We start from the raw sequence: 21,969 nt of genomic DNA, 5'->3' as shown, positions 1-21,969 counted from the left end.
GCTGGGCGGAGAGGAACCTCGTGAAGTTCAACAAAGGCAAGGGCAGGGTCCTGCCCCTGGGGAGCAATAACCCCATTCCCCAGGACAGGCTGGGGGTTGACCTGCTGGAAAGCAGCTCTGCCGAGAAGGACCTGGGAGTGCTGGCGGACAACAAGTTAAGCCTGAGCCAGCAGTGTGCCCTTGTGGCCAAGAAGGCCAATGGTCTCCTGGGGGTGCATTAGGCAGAGTGTTGCCAGCAGGTGGAGGGAGGTGACCCTGCCCCTCTCCTCAGCCCTGGGGAGGCCTCACCTGGAGTACTGTGTCCAGTTCTGGCCTCTCCAGTACAATTCTGTGATTCTGTGATTCTGTGACACCTTCCCTCCACATACGTACAGACACTGATGAGATCTCCTCTCAGTCTTCTCTTCTCCAGGCTGAACAGGACCAGCTCTCTCAGCCTTTCTTTAGAGGAGAGATGCTCCAGCGCCTTAATCATCTTTGTAGCCCTCCGCTGTACTCTCTCCAGTAGTGTCATGTCTCCCTTGTACTGGGGCACTTGCCTTTATTAAGCTTCATGAGGTTCCTCTCCGCCCAGCTCTCCAGCCTGCCTGTCCAGGTCCCTCGTGTCACAGGAGGCCCGGGAGGGGCGGCTGAGCCGTCCGCAGAGCACCATCACGCTCTGCTCCCCGCAGCGCTCCACGCTACATGTAAGGTTCGGGTGGCGCTACAGGTGTCCCTGTTGCTTATGAACGGGTTCACAACTAATGTCCGAAAACAGATAACAAAGTTTAATATGAAACCCTGGTAACAACAACAGTTAAAAGCTAGTGATAACAACAATAGCAACAACAAACCGTTAATCAGTCAGTAACCACACATTGAACTCCCCACACAACAGAGGACAGGAACAATTACAGTCATTACAAAGACAAACAGGAGCTCAAACCGGTGAGGGTGAAGGTACCTCACAGTTATGCCAGACGGGGGGGGGGGGGGGGAGGAGGAGCAGGAAGGGACAAGCAGGCCACAGCTGGGGTTGGGTGGGGTTGGTGCCGCTTCAAGCCCGAGGATTAGTGAGCAGGCCACGCAGTGGGCGCAGTGCGCTGCCGCCATGCGCGCTCTGCAGTGAGCAGGGCACAGCCGAGCCGGTGTGCCGCTTCGGTCACTGCTCCCCGGAGCGGGGAAGGGGAGTACTCAGGTGTCCCCTAGTGTTAGTAGCAGGGGCGGGGGGATCCCCAACTGCCCGACCAATCGTCCTGGATCAGGGGGCAGGGCGATGCTGGCTGCCCGCAGCCCACCGGGGCAGAGCCTTGGGAAAGGCTACCTGGTGTCTTGGAGCCTTGGAAAAGGCCACCGAGGCTGCTTCTTCCCTGCTTCTTCAGTGATTTCAGCTCTCAGCAGCTTCTTCTTTGCCGCCACTGCCACTTCTTCAGTGGATTCAGCTCTCTTCTCACTGCCGCAAAAGCCTCTGCTGAGCTCCCCTGTGCCCCTTTTATCCCTAGCCCACTTTGGGACCACAGGCAAGAGACTGTTTAAAAACCCCAGGTCTTAGCAGTCTGGTTTCGATCCCTAATTGTAATGCAGGCCTGTTTGCAGATGGCCGTGCAGACTCATCTTCCTTCCGGAACGTTCTGCCTGACTGACCGGTCCGGGCTCCTTCCTAGGTTACATGTCAGCCCTCCGCTAATGGTCTCAGATTGTGGCAGTGGGGATTTCTACAGGCTAACCGGGGTTACAAAAAGGACGGGGTGGTTGGCATCTTATACCCATTGTTCATTAAAACCCGTCTTCTTAACTTCTGCCCTAAATCAAACCTCTCCATGACACCTCGGAACGGCAGCGCAGCCCTCTGGCGCATCACCCACTCCTCCCAGTTTTGCTTCATCAGCTGACTTGCTGATGCCTCCTGATTACCGTGACCTTTCAGCGACCGAGAGTGGCCTAGCAATGACATCCACCAGCTCCCTCAGCATTCGTGGGTGCATCCCGTCGGGGCCCATGGACTTGTGAGTGTCAAGTTTGCCTAAACGCTCTCTAACCCGATCTTCCTATGAAAGCGAATTTTAACATGGTAGCATCAAAAGTATTTCATTTAGTTGAAGTATGTTAGTGAACTTTTAAAATGTGTTACTTTACAACTTAAAGGTTTTTTTTCTATTTTCTTATAAAACTGTTGACAACACCAGTATGCATCTGTCTAGCAATGACATCCACTGAGTAAATATAGCATAGAAAAATTTTCTGTGTGAAATTGGTGCAATTTAACACAGGAGGCTTTCATTCTACCTTGTTGTATTGCTTTGACTGTTATGCATTTTTTCCTTATATTAGCGCTAATATTAAGCATCTTTCTCATATGTTTCATGTTGACACAGAATGGCAGTCTATAAATTGTAAGTACAAATATACTTTCAGTGCATTGGTTGCAAAATGATTGTCAATAAAGTAAATCAACAGCTACTGAATCGATTGGCTTTTCTATAATAACTCAACTCCAGCAACATGTAAAATAATATGCTTTTCATTTTGTTTTTAAAGAATTAAGCATTTTTACCTGTTGACATATACAAACAATTTGCAAAGAATTAGATATCTCTTGTATTTTTGGTAAATAGTATCATTTTATGCAGGAAACATTTCCGCTTTGAATACTACTACCATTTCCACTTATAGAAAAATTTCTTTTCAGTTTATTAAGCTGAATGTAACACTACTGAAGAGGTAAATAGTCCAGCAGCAGTCTCTATACAGTAATACCAATGAAACCTGAAAATATACTTACAGAGTTACCTATGTAAATAGTAGTGCATAAATTAAACTTTTGAAATATTTCATTTACTTCAAATAAGTAATATCAGAGTTTAAACTTATATTATTTATCTGCTCTGAACTTAAACCTCTATTTTGAGTGAGGGCATATTTTGACATGTCACTACATATCAAGAAGGATTGTCTTTGATTTTTACTTGCTTTTAAGATTTCTTTTCACTCTCCTGTAAGGCTCACTCTGTTTCTCCTTCCCTTTCACATACCTCTTTCATTCTCCTAAATGTAGCCAAACAATTATTAATATAGATAGGAAAAGCAAGAGAGAACTTTTTTTTTTTTTTTTAAGGAAAATTGATAAATAGAGTAAAACATCCTGGCAAATAGGGGTTTTCGGTTAATAACTGTGGTCAAGAGTCCTGCTATGAAAGGAAACAATCTGTAGGAGGTCAGTGACCATGCCTTTGAAACATGAAAGATGACTTCTCGGATTTGAGGTTGTGATCCAGTGTGCTGAGATAGTTGACGAACCAGTATGGGGTAACTGGTTAAGACCTCATTGTACCAGTAGGACCAAATATTATTTTCTTTGATAAAATGAAAGATGGTATTGTCCTAACTGGCTATATCACTCAGAGTCTCTGTAAGTTTAGTATACAGTTTTTGTTCTATTTGGGCAGAAGATGGCCTAAAGTAATTAGTGTAAGGCATCACCTTAATTTTCCAAAGCATCATACCTTGTGTATGGGAGCAGCCCAAAACTCTGCACATCTAAGTACCAAACTTGCCACCATTGCCAGGGGTAAACTTGATGTAGTCCCTCGTGTTAGGTGCAATCAGTTTAACAAATTATCAGGGCCAAGAGACGCTAAACAAGTTACCATTGTCCGTATCCCATATGCACTGGTGTACTAGGAATTAGCATAATCATAAGAAAAAGACTATTTAAGAGTTTACATGATGAGTCCAATTTTAGGTTCGGAACACAGCACCAACAGAAGCTTTTTCCCATGAAAGCTACATTTCTGTAGGTGCTGAAGTAGCTTGCCCATATTGTACACGTCTTGCCAATAATACATCCCTTGCAAAATAGTTATGTAGTTCATGGGGTAGAAGAAGTGAATGTTACAGCCCAAACAGCTGAAAAACAGGGCAAGAGAGTTGTTTGTTATGTGACTGACAGTTGGCTGCCTCCACTCGTTGTCCATCTGTTCTTCCTCTGTACTCTTGCTAGCTCTATGACTCTCACGGTCTTTAATGGCAGCTGATCACTGAAAGATGGACAGTGATGCTGTTTTAAAGTAACCATGCAAAACCGGTGCCAGAGTCCAAGGTCCATGCATAGCACGTGCAGTAGTGATATTTCTGTAAAAAGCATAAGAAATCAGATGGCCTCTGTCTTTTTAATGTTCTGCATGATTTTTGGTTACGTGCAAACATGCTGTGCATTGTTATATGTTATATAACCATTGAAAACACAGCACATCTACGAGAGTCACCTTCTGGTATACTGCTGCTGATCAATTCAGCTGGATCACAGCATTCTCTATACCCAGCAACAAAAAGTGAGGCTGTTAAAAAGACACCCAAAATTTCCAGCATTTGCCTTTTTCTCTGCCTTCATTAAGTAAAGCAAAAAGTTATCATTATGATGAAGGTCTGTATTTCCTGGTCCCCAGGACTGAAATATATTTTAAAAATCTATTTTTAAAATGCGATTCAAATTGAGGAAGGTCAAAAAAATTTAAAAGACCTAATGTACTAAATTCTGTATTATTATCAACTTTCTGCTGGTGAAATTAAGACACTGATCTGATTTTTTTTAGGTTTATAGCTAGGAAATATGAATAAAACCAGAAAATGGAAGACAAGTGCCTTTGCACATACCTAATTAAGTCTTTAAATTTATGTTTGCTTATCATTATTTTTATGCTTCTAAAGACTTCCTGCACATCATTTATTTCATAAACATGCATTTAAAGATAGAATATGTTTAATATCAGTTACTCATTATTCAAAAAACATTACCTTCAAGTCTTGTCTCATTAGCCTAATTTTTAGGCATTTTCTCAGTGTGATCTTAACCCTTTTGCTCACAGGACTTTCTAAAGGACAGCTGAACTATGATGGTGTTCTCTGTAGACTATTGCCCATGTTGAAGGTGAAAGGAAGTACTATGCATAGGATATATATGATTGGGGTCATCACTATAATTATTTTATCAACATAATTAAGTTTCAATCAATTCCAGTCACTAAACACTGTGGTAAACACTGCAGTACAACTAACTCAAGTAACTCTGTAATTTAGATAATGCTTCTTGCTAAGTTCTACTTCTACAGTCGAATGCTCTAATGGAAGGTATTTTCCTGAGAGGCCTTGCTTTGTTTTACTCCTGCTGCCCCTCATACACAGTAAAATTAAACCTTACCTATGGCTGGCTTAGCCTCTAGAGACACTATAAGGCAATTTCTGGTTTTATTTTTACGAAAAATCAATAAAAGAACAAGCATAACAGAAGCACAAAAATGAAGATAGGTAACTTATCCAGCCCACATTTTTTCAAGTGTTTGTTTCAGAGACTGCCACTCAGACACCTCTTTTCTCAAACCCCCTCTCATATGCCTGCATGAAGCTGATCAGAAAGCTAAAATTCAGCCTTCAAAAATGTCTCACAGCAGGAAGAATTTACCATTTGATCTTTCCTTTTGTTCCATGCTGCGAGAGAAGTGTTTCATTTTTGCAAAGTAAAAGGTGTTTGGATGGCAAAAATCTTTATTTAATCTCAAGAGAAAAAAAAAAAAAAACCTTTGAAATTTATCCATGAAAGAAAAAGGATTTTTTTTTAAATCGTTCCTTCCCCCACTCTGCTTATACATGGATATTTTTACTAAATGAATAATTGTATCATAGTAGACTGGATAAATGGATAGACTAGTCCTTGGTGGACTATTTTTCTCCTTCAAAGTTGCATTCTCAAAGTCTCATATGCATGCATATTTAAGTGTTAGGTGGAGTGAAAGATCACTGATAAATATCATTATTATTTTCAGTATTTTTATATTCATTCATTTATATTTTAATATTCAGTATTTTATTCATTTCAAACATGAAGAAATGTGTTCTTTTTTGCTTTTTAAAGAAATTAGTTCATGCTTCCATTTCGTCCAGTATCAAACTAACAGGGAAGAGAAGGAACCAGTCCCTCTCCAGTGATAATATCATGATGACTTACAGACCTAATATTTTCTTCTCAAAATTGCTTTTCTTTTGACCAAAAAAAGCAGATCTGTTTCTCAGTTCCAGCCTCTTTCTAATTCTGCACTGTGACTCACAACCCAAAAGCAAAAAGTGTATCTTTATATACAAGTGAGCCAATACTACCACATATGAGAGTATTTAAATGATTAAACGGGATATTGTTGTAGATAGATCAAAACTGATGAATGAAGTAGAGTAGTATTCTGAACACTATAGATACAGTGTTCACAGCTGGGAGTGAAGTGTATGTTGGGGTTCAAGTGTCTTGTTTTCTTTACGCACCTTTGACTTTCTTCTGAAGCTGAGTTTCTTCTACATCAGAGCCAAAGATATGTGCTGAAGAAAGTCAAAGGTGAATATTGACTGAAAACTAAAAATATTTTCTGTAGCAGGAGAATATTAAGCTACTCAGTAATGGCAGATAATAGAATTTTTTGCCACTTTCAATAAACTTTTTTTTTTTTTAATTGGCTAGAACTTCCCAGAATGTAACACTAGCAGAAGTGTATGTGAAAGGAAACTCTCCATTGCAGAGAATAACGAAGAAATTACCACAAAGTAAGCCGTTCCCTTTCTTCTACAAAATTGTTATGTTAAGGGAATATGATATTAATTGAATATTCTTCTCTTCCTTCAGGTAGCCAAATTATCACATAGCAAGATTAATCCTTCCTGTGAATTTGATTACTAATAAAAAATTACCATTTTTTTAATTGCTCTGTTTAATTATTAACTTCCCCCATCTGCTATTTGACAGTACTTGACTACATTGAGATGGTAACCACAAATATTAAAGGTTTATTCAAATTTCTGTTAGAATAAAATTGGTCCTATGTCATTTTTGATGGAAACACTCATACTCTGTGTAAACACTTGAAAGTAGGACACATGTTCTGCGCTCACAGAAAAAAAATTTTTGAAAGCTATGCTGAAAGTCAAACCAAATGGACAATCAGGGCAACAATAATTTACCCTACCAATTTTTTCAGAACTTAATGAGCAAGCTAGATGCCTGCTTTATCAGTTTATACTCTAAATAACTATTTCCCTAATGCCAACTGAAAAGGATCTCGTCGCTTAAAGAAGCAAATTAGCTCAGTTCAACAGAGAACAATATATATGTTCTAGTGAAAATACATGCATGTGCCTTTATGGATAGATACAGGCTATATGAGTAGATACAGGTTTACTCCTGTACAGGTGTAGATATAGACACAAAACATATATACAAATGTATATATCCCCATGCACTCATACCCGTATTATACATATTTATTTTCATGAAGTCAAGCGATCTTTGTTTTTCACTGAGTAAGTCCGGAGTAACTTGTAAATTATGAAAAAATGTTATTTCAGTTAAGCAATATTTCTAATAGTTGTGTTCTTTTTCCCAGACAGCTGAGAGCCATAAAGTTTATATATTTAGTGCTCACGGTTGTTCTGCAGCAACAACCTACATCAAAAAAGTAAACAAAGTAAACCCCCCAAAACCCCAAACAAACAAAAATGGAGGATGGAAGAAATATTTAGCTTTGAATATTTAAGAAAATGTAATACCTAACAGGAATTATACCATACTCTGTTTATATCATTAGAATATGAATCCTAAACAGTACCTTCATAATTAAATTGTGATTGAATGAATATCCTAATTATTTAAAAACAAAAAACAAGCCTATCTTGCTCTATATAAGGGTGTTCTTAAAATTTCTAGATTTTGAATGAATTATCTTAAACTTTGGAAAATATTATGCTAAGCAGGTATTACACTGAACCATTTATGTTGTGAGAGGAATCTAATCCCAAAGTTTTCATCCATAAAACACATAATTTTGGTGTACAGTATTTATACTAAACTAACCCCTTGGAATTCACACAGTTTCTACAGATCCAAACTCATTTCTGTAAAGAAACATCATATCGCTGCTGGTAAACAGCAAAAATAAGAATTCACCATCCTGAAGTACTGGGGAAACCAAAATATTCCTTTGAAATTTACCTGTTTAATAATTTGGGGGGGAAAAAAAAATTCCCAGAAAATTGTAAATAAGAAGCCAAATGCTTCTGCCTATCCCCAGAACCCTACAGCAGTTTTGAGCTTTGTGACAGATGTTGTAGCCAATGCCCCTTACTCCTTGCTTCTATGCACAGTGAAGTTAATTGTTTTTTATCTGTGAAAACTAAGAGGCAAGATATGTAGGTATTTTTACCTAATCACTCTATAAGTCTTTGTTTCATGGAAAATTTATTTTCTTTCAGTCATATGGTGACTTTAAACTGTAATTCTGTAGTATTCACTCATTATTCAGATTTATTTGCATCCTTTTATTAAGAGATTATGTCTTGGCCTTTTTACTGTTGGTAGTCTGTTCAGGTTTAATTTCACTTACAAAATATCTTCTACTAACTGCTGAAATAGGTTTGAAAGTACTAAAAATGCTATGCTTGCAAGAAAAAGTTCAGAAGAACGCCTTCTATTCAATTGTATGTGCTTAGCGCACGAGTACGGGCTTCCTATCTGTAAGTTCCAGCTCAACAACTGTAAAGAGAAGCAGTTTACCATCTTTTCAAAGCAATGCATCTAATCATTTTGTCACCTTGAACTCAGAGTTTGATTCCATGAATTTCGCTAAGAGCTCTGCAAACTTTTCTGTGTGTTATTTTTAAAACACACACCTTCTGCTAAGAATTAGAAATGAATTAGAATTGCTTTAAATGCAGTAGGCAAGGTAGAACAACTTGATATGGCATGTCAGATGATAATCTTTGACATTCAGCTGAAAGAAAAGTATTGAAATGTTTTGCTGCCACACAGGAAGGAACAGGGAGAGATGTTTAAACAGGGAAACATTTTTAAGGATTTGATAGTATCATTACTTACCTGGCAGGATTTTGAAAACACAAACAGTCTGTGCATTAAACACTATTCCTGGTACCTCCAGGAAATTTTGTTGGTCATATGCTATAAAAGCATGAAATAAGACAATAACTGTACACAGAATAGGTCCTTCAATATCAGGGATGAATGAATTAGCATGTTGGGAAATACTTCTGAATTCATCATTATTTAACCATGGTTATGATGGCAGCTTTTTGTGTTCATAAGAGGTAACAAGGGTTTGAAAGAAGAGTATTGATTACTCACATTAAAACTGATTTAACTGTGCATCTAACAGTGTTCAAATTGGGTGGCAAATAGACATAAGAAGAAAAGCTGGATAGTGAGTAATGTTGATGAAATACAAACGAGATTGTGACTGCAGTAATAAATGTAAGATAATTATACTTCAACAAGTTTCAGTGTTTCTTACCTTAATGTTGGCTGTAGAATCTAAGAAATGCATACACGAAAACAAAACAAAAAAAAAAACAGGTATTATTTTTACACTTTGAAGATTACATACCATTTCAGGAATCAAAGTAGAAAACCAAACAAAACAAAATCAGAGTTTACACAAGAATGACACTAATGTTTGAAGACAGGTTTCCTTTAGGGTGGTTTCATACAGCTTTGTTGAAATCAAATATGTTAACAGATCCCCCACACTTCAGCTTTTCTCCACTACCCTATCCACAGGAGGGCTTATATGTCCCAGCATGCGCTGTTGTAACACCCACTTTACACGTGTCCTGCTGTCTGCTGGGGAGGCAAAGCACAGCAACATTCCTGCACTTGTTCCAATTAATTTTTTTTTTTCCCATGCAGAATGAGACAATTTCAAAGGAAGGTGAGCTCTACCTTGAATATTCTAATAGCATAACAAGTGCTATCACATACGTGATGCTCAAAGATAAATCAGAGCTTTCTGTAAAATATTAGAGGCAAATCTCTCCAAGAAAAGTTAAAATAAATATGTAAATGGGGTAGGTTGGCTTGTTACAAATTAAATATATATGATATAAAACACATGCATATTACATATACACACACGGTTATATGTAATTTAAACTCATTTATATATAATATTTCTGGTTACTCTTAAGCTTAAGTTTTACATTATTTTTGATTCATTCGCATGTTTACAAATGAACAAATGGAGTGTAAGGCCATAACAAATTAGATCTGTGCTGTTGGATTTGGTTTGTCATAGGATGAAAAGACTATTGAAAGCTCCCAGTTGAAGTAGATCTTAGAAAACTCTTCAAACTCTAATGACAGGAGTCAAATAGAGTCATAATAACCAGGACAAATAGGTTCAAAAGTATGCACACAATGTTTACTGGAAGAGAGGAAAAGGTTTACTGAGAGGAGAAAGATGAAATTACGGAATTCTTATGATGTCTAGTGAAAACTGTCCTGAGAGAAGTTCACTGGCATTTGTATAGGAGTCTACTTTCTTGCCATTTCAAAAGAGCATTACCAATTCAAGCTGAAAGTAAGGTGTTTTGCACACAAGCTCCTCTTGACAGGATTTTCTCAAAATGTAGCTATGCTTGTGCAACAATGCCTACTGATATTGTGGCCTCCTAGTCAGCATGTTTGTGGCAGGATGAAAGAAGACTCCTATGATGGATATTGCAAAGGCTAACAAGTGTATGGCCAGTATGGTGTGTACAACAACTAGCATCTACTGTAAAAGTACCTGAATTTCTCCCAGAGTGAAGGAAAAATAAGAATATCTTGTTATGTGGTAATTTTTAAAAAGTTGTCTGTCTTTCTGCAATTAAAAATGGTAATTTTTTCCCATTTGTCATGTGAGTTAGTCCTGAACGAAAGGAAGTATATTCAAATGTTTGGGTTACTCACTTTTCTAAGAAGTAAAATACACACTTTCAATTAATTTGACCCTTTTAAATAGGAAGGGAAGCATGCTAGAAGTAGCATTTTTAGTTTTCCTGAGCAAGAAAGCCTGTTTGTTTAACTAGATCTGACCTAATAGTTCAGGAGATGCTACAACACTGATCCTTCCTCATTATTAATCTCATTAATACTTCTGACAAAATTTTATTTAATAATTTATTATTGCAAAACCGATATTCTATAGGTTTTGCTGACCATAAGTTTGTGTTTTTTTTCAATTTAAAGCATTTTTCTTTAATAATTATTCCCTAAGCTTTCAATTGTATACTATGCCTAGAAAGCCTGAAAAGAAATCAAACTAGGTAACTTTGTTACATTAGGGGTTATTTACAAACAAGGTCATGAAATCAGGTACACAGTTAGGAATACAACAGGATTTCTATATATTTACACTGATCCCAAAGATTTTAGGAGGAATTCATATAAATTTGCATTTATGTGAACTCTTCTCTATACAGAGGCTGTAAGTCTTCCTCTCTTTCATTAAAAATACATGAGAATTGTTACCTGATTTCCTTGCTCCTGTGGAAGAAGTTTATATGTACAAAGTAGTATCACGTGTAACTGTTTTCTTACCTAGCTCTCTGCACAGCTGCTTGTATGACATTTTATAATGTCACAGGAGTCGGCTGCACTTTTTAAAAAATGATAATCAGAATGACTTCTAATCTCAGTTCCTCACATACGTTCATCCTTTTACAATATTTACATCTGCTGTTATGGTCCGTTCTAGGCAATAGGGTGATATTTATCAATCATACTGTGAGACCAATAGTAAAGAGATTGCACTGTAGTTTAATTTCAGTTTACTGCTGCTCATCTTGTATTCTTCACACAAGCAAAGCTTCTGCTAAAGTCAGTAGAAGTTTGAATGCCTAAAGAATGAAAATTAGACCTTCTATCTGTGTGCAGTGAGGGGAGCCTGATCACTGAGTGATATCTGTAGAATGCTGAATGCAGTTACTTCATTAGCAAATTGTATTTGTAGTTTTGCATTTACAGATTTTTTATATAACCTCCTCTTCTTGTGATTAAATTGTATACATTGGAATACACAATACAGTTCAGGAATGAACAAAATGGGAAGTAGGATCATTTCATATACTATATATATTTCATAATATAGCTATTAGATAGTGTATTGCAACTACTCCTCAGAAAAGTTCCCCTAAAAATACCTGAAGCAAGACAGTAATACTGTGCACTAAGCTGCTAGGCTTCCTGTGGAATCAAGTCATCCAAATCCAAAAAATAACAAATCTTCAACAAATTTATCACATTCATATAAAAAACTAACAGTAATAAAAATTCTTACTCTTGCCTTTCTCAGTTTCTCTCTTCTTGTGCATTGCAATGAACCATTTGCATAACTAAAAGCTCTCTGAAGTCTGTGAATGCCTTTCTTTAAATACTTAATTTTCTATTATTTTTCAAATTAACTTATAATTTTCAATACTAAAGTAAAGGGAAAAATAAAAATGAGAAATGTAAGGTAACTGAAACATGTAACGTTAGCATCTATATGCAAAAAAATTAAAATAGTATTAAATTATCTATTTTAACTGTTAACAATTAAATAATACCAACATTATAAAACTAAAAGCATTCCTACAAATGGGAGGGAAGTGTGCACACAGTAAGTTAAAAAAAAAAAAAAACAGAAAGAACAAAAGAACAAGAATATGTAGGAAGACAGCAATAAAATTCACATAGCTTATTTCTGCAGTGGAAGGTATTCCTCGGAATAAAGCCATGGGCTCTATCCTGTGGACTGGCGTACTCTTTCATCTTGCAAAATCCCTTTCTCTTTCACTACAACTGCTCTTACAAGTAATACATTGTTAAAGCTTCCCAGGGGTGATTTTATGATTAAATTGTGGCCTGTTTCCATCCAGACAGTGCCTCTCTAGCTTTCTGCTCCCTGGAGAGGCCTCTTTTGGGAAGACCTAGTCAACAGTATTTGTTCAGCAAGTTGAATCCCTTTGACCTGAAGGCCACAGAGAGCGCTGGAATACAGTTTCCTACATACAAAAAGCTTCTAGAGTCTACACATATTTTTAAAGGTGTTTGGGGGGGGAAAAAAAAAAAAAAGACTGAGGAAAAACGCATTTTAATTTTCCAGGCAGACATTGTGGGAGAAAATACCTAACTTGTTACAAAATTTCATATGACATTACTGGGCCAAATTATTCAGCCTTCTTAGAGCCGTTTGGTATTTTTTACATTAGAAGTGAAAACACTTTGAGCAATAGTCCAGTGCAATGGCCCCAGAATCAAGATATTAAATGTAGAGAAGCACCTTGAAAACAACGCCTTTCATTAAGCCAAGTCCCATGGTTGTGCTTTCAAAATCAAAAAAAAAAAAAAATGCAGCAACAACTTATCAGCTTACAAAATCATAGTTATATTCTCCACAAAAAGGTTCACAACAAGAAGGAAGTATACAGGTTCTAACAAAAAATAATTTCTACTCTTCTACTCCCCTAGTAAAGAGTAATTTCAGAAGTAAAATGAGAAATTATATGGAATCTATAATGACTAATGAGGGATGGAAAGATGGAAAGGTCACTTTTTTGGAACTATAGATACAAATTTTTAAAGTGCAATAAGCTATCCTGACTAAAATCATTCTAACTTATACAGAACTGAATATTTTTAATGTTGTATTTGTAAAGTTTGTAACCACTCCCCCATTGTATGAAATATTTTAGTATATTAAAAGGAGAGACTCACTGCTCTCTGCAAAATGTGCTTTTAAATATGCATATAAAAACCTAAGGGCCTCATAGCTGTCTGAGGTGCCTAAATCCAAAGTTCAGATCCTCAAAATGCACTTTAAACTACTTTATGTTTTTTCATTTAATTCTTAGAGTATATTAGTGCCAGGATGTGCTAAAATGTTCTTTGCCTGCAGCATTTCCTTAGGTTAAAAAAACAAAATATAGAAATACATTGTACAATGTATAAGTGTAACAGCAGCAAGACTAAGAGATGCACCATACAGGAAAAGAGGCACTGAAATTATTTTTGTGATCTGTACACTTCAGAATTCTGAGATTCAAAAAGCTCTCATCAGAATCATGAATGACATCAGCAAATACAATAAAGACTAAGGAGAAGTGATCTAATGACAGGTGATTAAAGACAAGAGTATTCAGCTGAAGTATTTGTAATGGATCTTAAAAAAGAAAACCCCAGAAAAAAAGCAGTACCATCAAAATAAAATAAGACATTGTTGGGTAACAGGAGTGCAGAGAGATTATTGTTAGGCAAAATAGATATCACAACACAGAAAGAAAAGCTGTAGTATAAATATGGCAAAATATAAAAATTCTATTATTGCCTTCTATAGACAGCTGGAAGTAGCCTCACGATCACAGGCCTTGGTTTTCTTATGGGACTTCAACCACCCTGACGTCTGCTGGGAAGAGAGCACAGCTAGGCACAAACAGTCGAGGAGGTTCCTGCAGAGCATCGATGATGACCTCTTGACACGGGTGGTGGAGAAGCCAACGTGGAGAGGTGTGCTGCTGGACAAACAGGTACAGCAGGTGCACTAAAAAACACGGAAGGGCTGATTGGAGATGTGAAGGTTGGGGGCAGCCTTGGCTGCAGTGACCACGGGATGGTGGTTCCTGCAAGGAGGGAGCAGGGCAATAAGTAGGATCGCAACCCTGGACTTCAGGAGAGCTAACTTTGGCCTCTTCAGGGACCTTCATGGAAGAACCCCATGGGATCGGGCCCTAGAAGGAAGGGGGGTCCAAGAGAGCTGGTTCAAGCATCACCTCCTCCAGGCTCCAGAATGGTGTGCATCCCTCTGAGCAAGAAGTAGAGCAAAGAGGGCAGGAGATCTGCGTGGGTGAACAAGGAACCCCTGACAAAACTCAAACAGAAGAAGGAAGCGTACAGGAGGTGGAAGCGGGGTCAGGCCGTTTGGGAGGAAGATAGGGACGTCACCCAAGTATGCAGGGATGGGAGGAGGAAGGTGAAGGCGCATTTGGCATTTAATCTGGCAAGGGATGTGAAGGAGAACAAGACGGGCTTCTTCAAATACATCATTAACAAAAGGAAAAATAGGGAAAAGGAGGGCCTGCTACTGAATGGGGCCAGGAGGCCCCCTGTGGCCAGGAGGGTCAATGGGATCCTGGGGGTGCATTAGGAACAGTGTTGCCAGCAGGTGGAGGGAGGTGATCCTGCCCCTCTACTCAGCCCTGGGGAGGCCACATCTGGAGTACTGTGTCCAATTCTGGGCTCTCCCGTACCAGAGAGACATGGCACTGCTGGAGAGAGTCCAGAGAAGGTCTTCTAAGATGGTGAAGGGACTGGAGCATCTCTCCTGTGAAGAAAGGCTGCGAGAGCTGGGCCTGTTCAGCCTGGAGAAGAGAAGACCGAGGAGGGATCTGATCAATGTGTGTAAGTATGTGGATGGAATGTGTCAAGAGGATGGGGCCAAAGTCTTCTCCATGATGCCCAGTGACAGAAGAAGAGGCAACAGGCACAAACTGAAGCACAGGACATCTGTGCATCTGTCCATCTGAACATGAGGAAAAACTTCTTTCCTGTGAGGGTGAGTGAGCACTGGAGTAGGTTGCCCAGAGAGGTAGTGGAGTCTCCTTCCTTGGAGATACTCAAAACCCACCTGGACACGGTTCTGGGAAATATGCTCTAGATGACAGTGCTTGAGAAGAGGGGTTGGACTAGCTGATCTTCAGAGGTCCTTTCCAACCTTAACCATTCTGTGATTCTGTGTTTTAAAGCGTTGAAATAGAAAAGTGTAAAGGTTCAAATTTTAGAATTTGACAAACAGCAGAGAAACAATTGCTGTCGATAAATATAGTAGGGGGGAAAGGACCCACTTTTCCTATAGTGTGAAAAACTAGTTAAGTTTACAGGCAAAAGTGGGATGTGAACCAGTGGGTATGTTCTGACCACAAACAAATTTAATCTGGAAATTAGAAGACTAACTAATTTTAAAATAAAGTTTGATCAGTTTGTAAACATTTTTATGAAATTGCTATTCCCAATAGTTAATATAAGTACTCATTGATCAGAAGTTCCTTCTAAACTCATATGCCTTCACAATTTGTTGACTAACAAAAAAGGAACAAAATTGCATAAATGAAGTTAGCACATCAGGTTATACTTTTTTGTTTTTCTTAAGAAAGGGTGTACTATAGCAGTAATTTAGTTATAGACTAACTTGTCTCAGTCATCATTGAAATATCAGAATGATATTTGAAAAGAGGTCTTAGCACTAAAAAGGTCACTTCCTAATGGAGCAGATTGCCAGGGGAGGCAGGAAAAATATTTCAAGAAGCAATGGTTTTGAGGAGCCACTGCCAGGTTAGTCCAGGTACAGATAAATAAAATGCTAAGCATAATTACAATGTGTGTACTCTCTTAAGAAATAAGTATCCTAATTTTCCCGGTGCACAGCCTTTCGTCTTATGATCCAAAATGCAAAACTTGGAATATATATAAATAAATATATATAATGTAAACACACACATATATCTACATATGTATACATACACAAGCATACATAAAAACATACCACTATCAGTTAATTGAGCAATTACACAAATAGGGACAATAAATGGAATGATAACTGCCCTAGCCCAAGACGTTTATTGCTCTACTCCAAATGCATGATGTTCAAAGGAAAATTAAGCAATACAGAAAGAATGAGTTGCACAGTTTCTAGAGGAAAAAGAAAAGCTGAGTTGGAATCCTGTTCATTTTCTATGTAGATATTTCTTGAGGAAAACAAAAAAAAAAAAACCCTGAATTGATTAGTGTTACTGCCTTTAAAGAAACCCCTAATATTCTCCAAAATATTGTCAACATTGAGCAAAAATTTGAAAAAAATAGACTTCTATCTAACTCTGGCCAACATTCTTTGTTTCTAGTGGGAATTTCAAAAATAAGATGCAACTATTAGCAGAAAGAAATGCAGTCAGAATTTTTATTGTGTTTTATATTGATGCTATATTTAAAGACATGTAGGCCTGACTGTTTTTTGTGGCTTTCTTTCATTTTGCTTTTTATTATGTAAGAGTAAATGGTAAGTCTGTAATGTTGTATTATTTTAGCCTCAAAATGCAATTTATATCTGAAAACATAGGTGTTATAGTATAGTTTGCAGATCTCTTTAATTAAACACTACTGAAAGCTATACTGATACAGCATATAATTTTGTGAAAATACTAGTGTTTCGTAACATTTTCTCCTGCATGTTGCAGCGAAGGTCATCTCATTCACAAAGGTGATATATCATGATTAGCTGAAATATGTTGTGGATGGAATTCACTTAGTTGTAAACTCAAGGTCTGTGAATTTTAGGTTTGAGTCCAGACTTCATTTTAGATCATGATTTCATGTAATAACAGTTATTGTTCAAATGATTTTAAATGAGCAATCCCTTTATACTTTAGTATTTATGTTGAGATAAATGTCTTCATGATAGAAATTATGAAATAGAAATGATTTCATATAAGATAGTTACTTATGGTCTGTAACATAGGCTCCAAGAGACTTTTAATGTTTGAGTGGTAAAAAAAGGAAATAGTTTGATAGCATTGTATTAAATTGTAAATCAGGTGTCCAGAAATTAGTAGAGCTTATGAATAATATGAATTACGATCTCCTTTCCTATGTGATGTTAAATTTTCCCATATCTTATATTAACAAGATTAACTAACAAAAAAATACATTGGTGGAATCTGCAAATGACCAGGAAAAAGTGAAAGGTACATTATTCTTCCTGGAAAACTATTTGCACAAGTTAGTAATTGTATCAGTTGTTAACACTCAATGATTCAGCCCATTGTCTCATTCATCAAACATAACCTTTTTTCAAATGGCATTTGAAGGTTATGAAAAAGCATTGTTCTTTTCTTTAGTTCCCTAAATGCAAGCAACTTGAATTAGATAGATTTAAAATTCACTAACTTAAAGAAATTGAGAGATAAATTAGGAAGATAATCTTAAAGCGAATCCTACAGTAGACATTTAGATCAAAGACTGTGTGTCTACATCATCCTAGTGAATATTGCTGGCCAAGTGGGTTAAGGGCTTTCTGTTCTAAGTCACCACTACTAAAGGAAATGATCTATGAAATCAATAATCAAGAAAGAAAATACAGATTTCAAGAAAGGATTTCCTATCTTTTGAATGTATTTTAAGTCTTACATACTATGTATTGCAATTGACTAGCAATTGCAATTGCTCTTTTTAGCACTAAAAGCCAAGCTGTTGAACTAATAGTTTCCAGGAGACATTCTTTTTTATCTCACTCCATTGCTCAGTTCCCTGCTCAGTGTTTGCCTTTTCCTACTGAGTCACTAATTGCTCAAGGTGTAGATAGTCTTATACAGAAATAAATTAGTTTGACTTATTTTTCTACTTGATTGTATTTCTCTGATAAACTTTGAAGTATCATATGAAGTGATGTCTCAAAAAGCTAAAAGCTTCATCTTCAATGTTCAGTTATTACTCATATTTCATAGTTATACATCATGCTAAATTAAATGTTAATTTCAAGAAATAGATTAGTGGATAGGACAGAGATTAAGACTCTATGTAGACAATTTGTAAACAATAACATTACAAAAACAATATTTAGAAATAATTCATAGAGTTGTGCCAACTAAGCAGTGTTCTTTCTACTCTAACCTCATTTTCTCCTCTAAAAGTAGATGAAATAAGCAAACTGTCCATTAGGTTTTGGGACTCAAAAAGTGTAAGGATGTCTCCCCCTTGATGCTTATAAGAATGGAACTGATTTCTCAAAGGAAGAGAAAAAAAACTGGCATTTAAGCACCTCTGTAACATTAAATATTTTAAGTATCTTCGTTCATTCCTTTAGGTTTCCTTCATTCTGTGTTTAAATAGCATTTTTTTCCCCAGACTGGTCTGGAAAAAGAAAAATATGCATACAAGTGCCTGTTTGCATAGACACAGTGCATTGGAGGAAAGGTCACAAGATTGCAAATTCTGACTTGTATAGTTGAATAAAGTAGATTTTAATGACAAAATAGGTCAGCTCAAGCTTTATAGAGGCAGAAAGTTCTCAGTTCTGCTCAAGCAATATTTTTATTTTCTGTTCAGATATAAAACACTACAAAATTAATTGAACTCAGTTGCTCAAGTAAGTTCTTCAAATGGATACGGAAATATTTAAGGCCCTTCAGTATCTATGAGCATTATTCCCTAGTTTCTCAATCACAAATTATCTGTAACAGTTTAAATCTTTTTTTAAAACTATGGATAACAAATAAACTCATACCAGCCAATCTTTTTTCACATGATGGTATTACAGTCAAAGATTAGAAGACAAAAGCGAAGACTTCAATTATTGCAAAACAGAAGTTATACTCTATATCACTGAAAATATAAATTAGAATCAATATACATTATTAGAAATCCGAGATTGTTTCTAGAAACAGAAAAAAGCTGAACTAAGGATGACTGCTGCTCGCAGTTTCTGAAGGCTTTCAGTTTTTCAGAGTGTACCTAACTATGAAAGTCGTATGCTATACTTTTCAAAAACTGTTAAACAGCATACCTCATTAGATTCTGCTGTGGTGATATATATTGACTCCTGCAAAATTCTGACCTCAGTACTTAACCAGGAATATAAGAGTTATTTTCTTTGGACAAATCACAAAAAATTCAAACCCAATCTCCTACTGCTAGAAGTACTCCCAAACTGCTGTATTCTTTCTTAAAATTTTTTGCTAGATTTTATGATGGTTATTGACATGAACAGGGCTGTATATGAAAATGCTATAGAATTTCTTAGCTATGTCTTGCTTTAGAAACATAACTTTTTTGTTTCTTTTTAATTAAAATAAAGGTCATACAAAGCAGGGGTGATTACTACGTCAATGTATAAGGTGCTGTTAAATCATTGTAACCTATACAGAGCATATTAAATCCAGCAGCAATTCTTTTTCTAAATTGCACCAGCATAACTCATTTTATTCAGTATTTCTTAAAGCAGCGTGTTCTTACTGAATGGATGCACAAGTAGATTACCCATTTCAAATTGGAAGACTGTCACTTTACAGTAACCACTATTAATTCTGTCTTAACAAACCAAACCAAACCAAAACCAACCAACCAAACAAACAAAAGAAACCCAAATCCTTTTCTGCTCACACTACACAAAAGGCTATATTCTCAGATCAGAATGCTATAACTCGTGAATAATTTAACGGTATCAATAGATTAATGTTTCTGTAAAACTGGCATAAATGAGAGAAGACTGAAATCTTTCAAGAAACATTTCAATTTTAAATACTTGTTGTCTCTTCACTTGAAATGAAAATTCTGTGAGATAGAATCATGAATGTAAATAGGTTTTTGGCCTTCATTTTAAAACTTTAAGGTAAGATATTCACATGAAATACATCAGCACAAATACAAATACATCAATGACTATCACAGCACTTAAAGCGTTTACAAGGTGTCTTGAATGCTTTTCCTTACCTTAGGCACTACCACCATTTTCAGCTAATCCTCTACTTAATTTGCATTATCTGTGCCAATCTTTGAAAAATTATGATATACCATAACCATATCTCCGCCACAGCAAGTATGACTGGCCTCAAAATCAAGAGGTAAAGTGCCTTTTATAAACCTCTGGGGTTTCACAGATTAAAGACTTAATATTCAAAGTTTTAAGAGCTAAGAGTTAGCCTCTTTAATAATACGATTTGTCTTTGTAATCTATGACTCTGAAGTTTAAGACAACAGAAAACATAATAAGGTCTCTGATAACTATCACAGCAGTACATAACTAATTCTCTCTTGCTGCATTGATCACGGTACAGAAACAACCTGCAGTTGGCTAGAAGAGTTACAAGTGCCTTCAGTTTTTAGCCTGTTAACTATGTGCTCACAAATCAAGGTAAAGCAGGTTAAGTACAGGAATGCAGTGATAAGAAATGACATGTGCTTAGGTTAAATGTGAAGCAAGAGTTTTGATTATTTTTTCTCCTGTCATGAGATTTCTAAGTCTCTATATTTTCCTTAATTGAAAAATTAAAGCCAGCTTTTGAACTGAACTTCCCCAGAGTTTACTGTTTCACAGTGAGCTGACCTCAAACAGAAAATTTTAAGCTACTGGCTGCGAAAAAATTATTATTTTTAATTAAAATGGTTCTCATGGGACATTTGGACTTCTATTCACAAATAAAGAAAAGATAAGGAAGAAAAATACATATTTTTCCCCACTGAGATGAATTTTAAGGAGCTCCTTCTAAGTCTGATATTTACACAATAACTATGGAATCAGAAACTTTAGAGTGAACACTGATTATTATTATTATACTTTGCTAATGCAGTGCAATTAGCTTTGTAGTGGATTGCCTCCTTTTAAAGGTTTCAGATATTAAAATATTTCAGACTTAGGCTACGCCCAATGCGTGGGACTTGGGAGCATTTCCCAGTTCCTGGTTCAGGGTGCATGCCCCAGCCACCTGCTAATTCCTTCTTGGGCTGAGAGCCAGGCATTCATCATCCTTTCTCCTTTTCCGTTAGAGAGAAAACCAAGCACGGAGGCCGAGGAGGAGAGACAGAGGATTCATTACATTAGTGACTGAGAGCATGCCACAGGTTATTTTTTGATATTAATTGAAAGTCATGTTGAATGTGCTGAAATTCTTTCCTGCAAGAAGCCAATATCTCCTGGTAGGTGTAGACACAGGGTATGTACCTAAACGTGGCCAGATCTTGCAAGTAAGGCCACGAGACATTCCAGAAAATGCACGTGTTACATAATCTATTATTTAGCTTGAACTATGGGATAAATTATGTGTTGATGTAAAGATTTAACATCTAGTCTGTTCCACCGGCTTTTAGACTGTATTGCTAGGAAAAGCTTCCTCTACAATTTCTGTAAATCAGCTCACAGTTCAATTTTTTATGATATGCCTTTTTAGCAACATTAATGAATCTTCTTTTGACAGTAAATGAATTAGGATGAGTAAAAAGTTCCATTTTAACCAGCTTCTGAACTCTGGTGACAATTTGAGTGTTGAAAATATGAATATAGTGACTGTTCACTGTTACTAATGGCAGCTCAACAAATGAGTCCAGTCCTCTGTTATGCCCTGGTTTAAATTCAGCCATTTTGGCAATTAGGCCTAAAGCTAAGA

At 36.8% G+C, this 21,969-nt stretch overlaps 1 protein-coding gene across 1 annotated transcript; it reads left to right on the top strand.

The window, feature by feature from the left end:
* Positions 1 to 553: 553 nt before the first annotated feature.
* LOC138066139 (uncharacterized) lies at positions 554 to 21,467 on the top strand. Its single transcript, XM_068933761.1, has 6 exons — positions 554 to 783; positions 1,907 to 1,985; positions 6,482 to 6,564; positions 14,160 to 14,349; positions 15,073 to 15,220; positions 21,353 to 21,467. Coding segments are annotated over exons 1-6 (732 nt in total). The 3' UTR covers positions 21,355 to 21,467.
* Positions 21,468 to 21,969: the final 502 nt, after the last annotated feature.

Source organism: Struthio camelus, chromosome 2 (genome assembly GCF_040807025.1).
Source record: "Struthio camelus isolate bStrCam1 chromosome 2, bStrCam1.hap1, whole genome shotgun sequence".
NCBI classification, from domain to species: domain Eukaryota; kingdom Metazoa; phylum Chordata; class Aves; order Struthioniformes; family Struthionidae; genus Struthio; species Struthio camelus.
Note: the sequence above shows the minus strand (reverse complement) of the source record. Positions and strands in the feature narration are given on the sequence as shown.

Coding starts and splice junctions, on each gene's coding strand:
- LOC138066139 (XM_068933761.1), top strand. CDS start 554: ATGAGGTTCCTCTCCGCCCAGCTCTCCAGCCTGCCTGTCCAGGTCCCT. Junction 784..1,906: donor AAGTTTAATATGAAACCCTG/GTAACAACAACA, acceptor GTGACCTTTCAG/CGACCGAGAGTGGCCTAGCA. Junction 14,350..15,072: donor GTGTGCTGCTGGACAAACAG/GTACAGCAGGTG, acceptor CTCCCGTACCAG/AGAGACATGGCACTGCTGGA.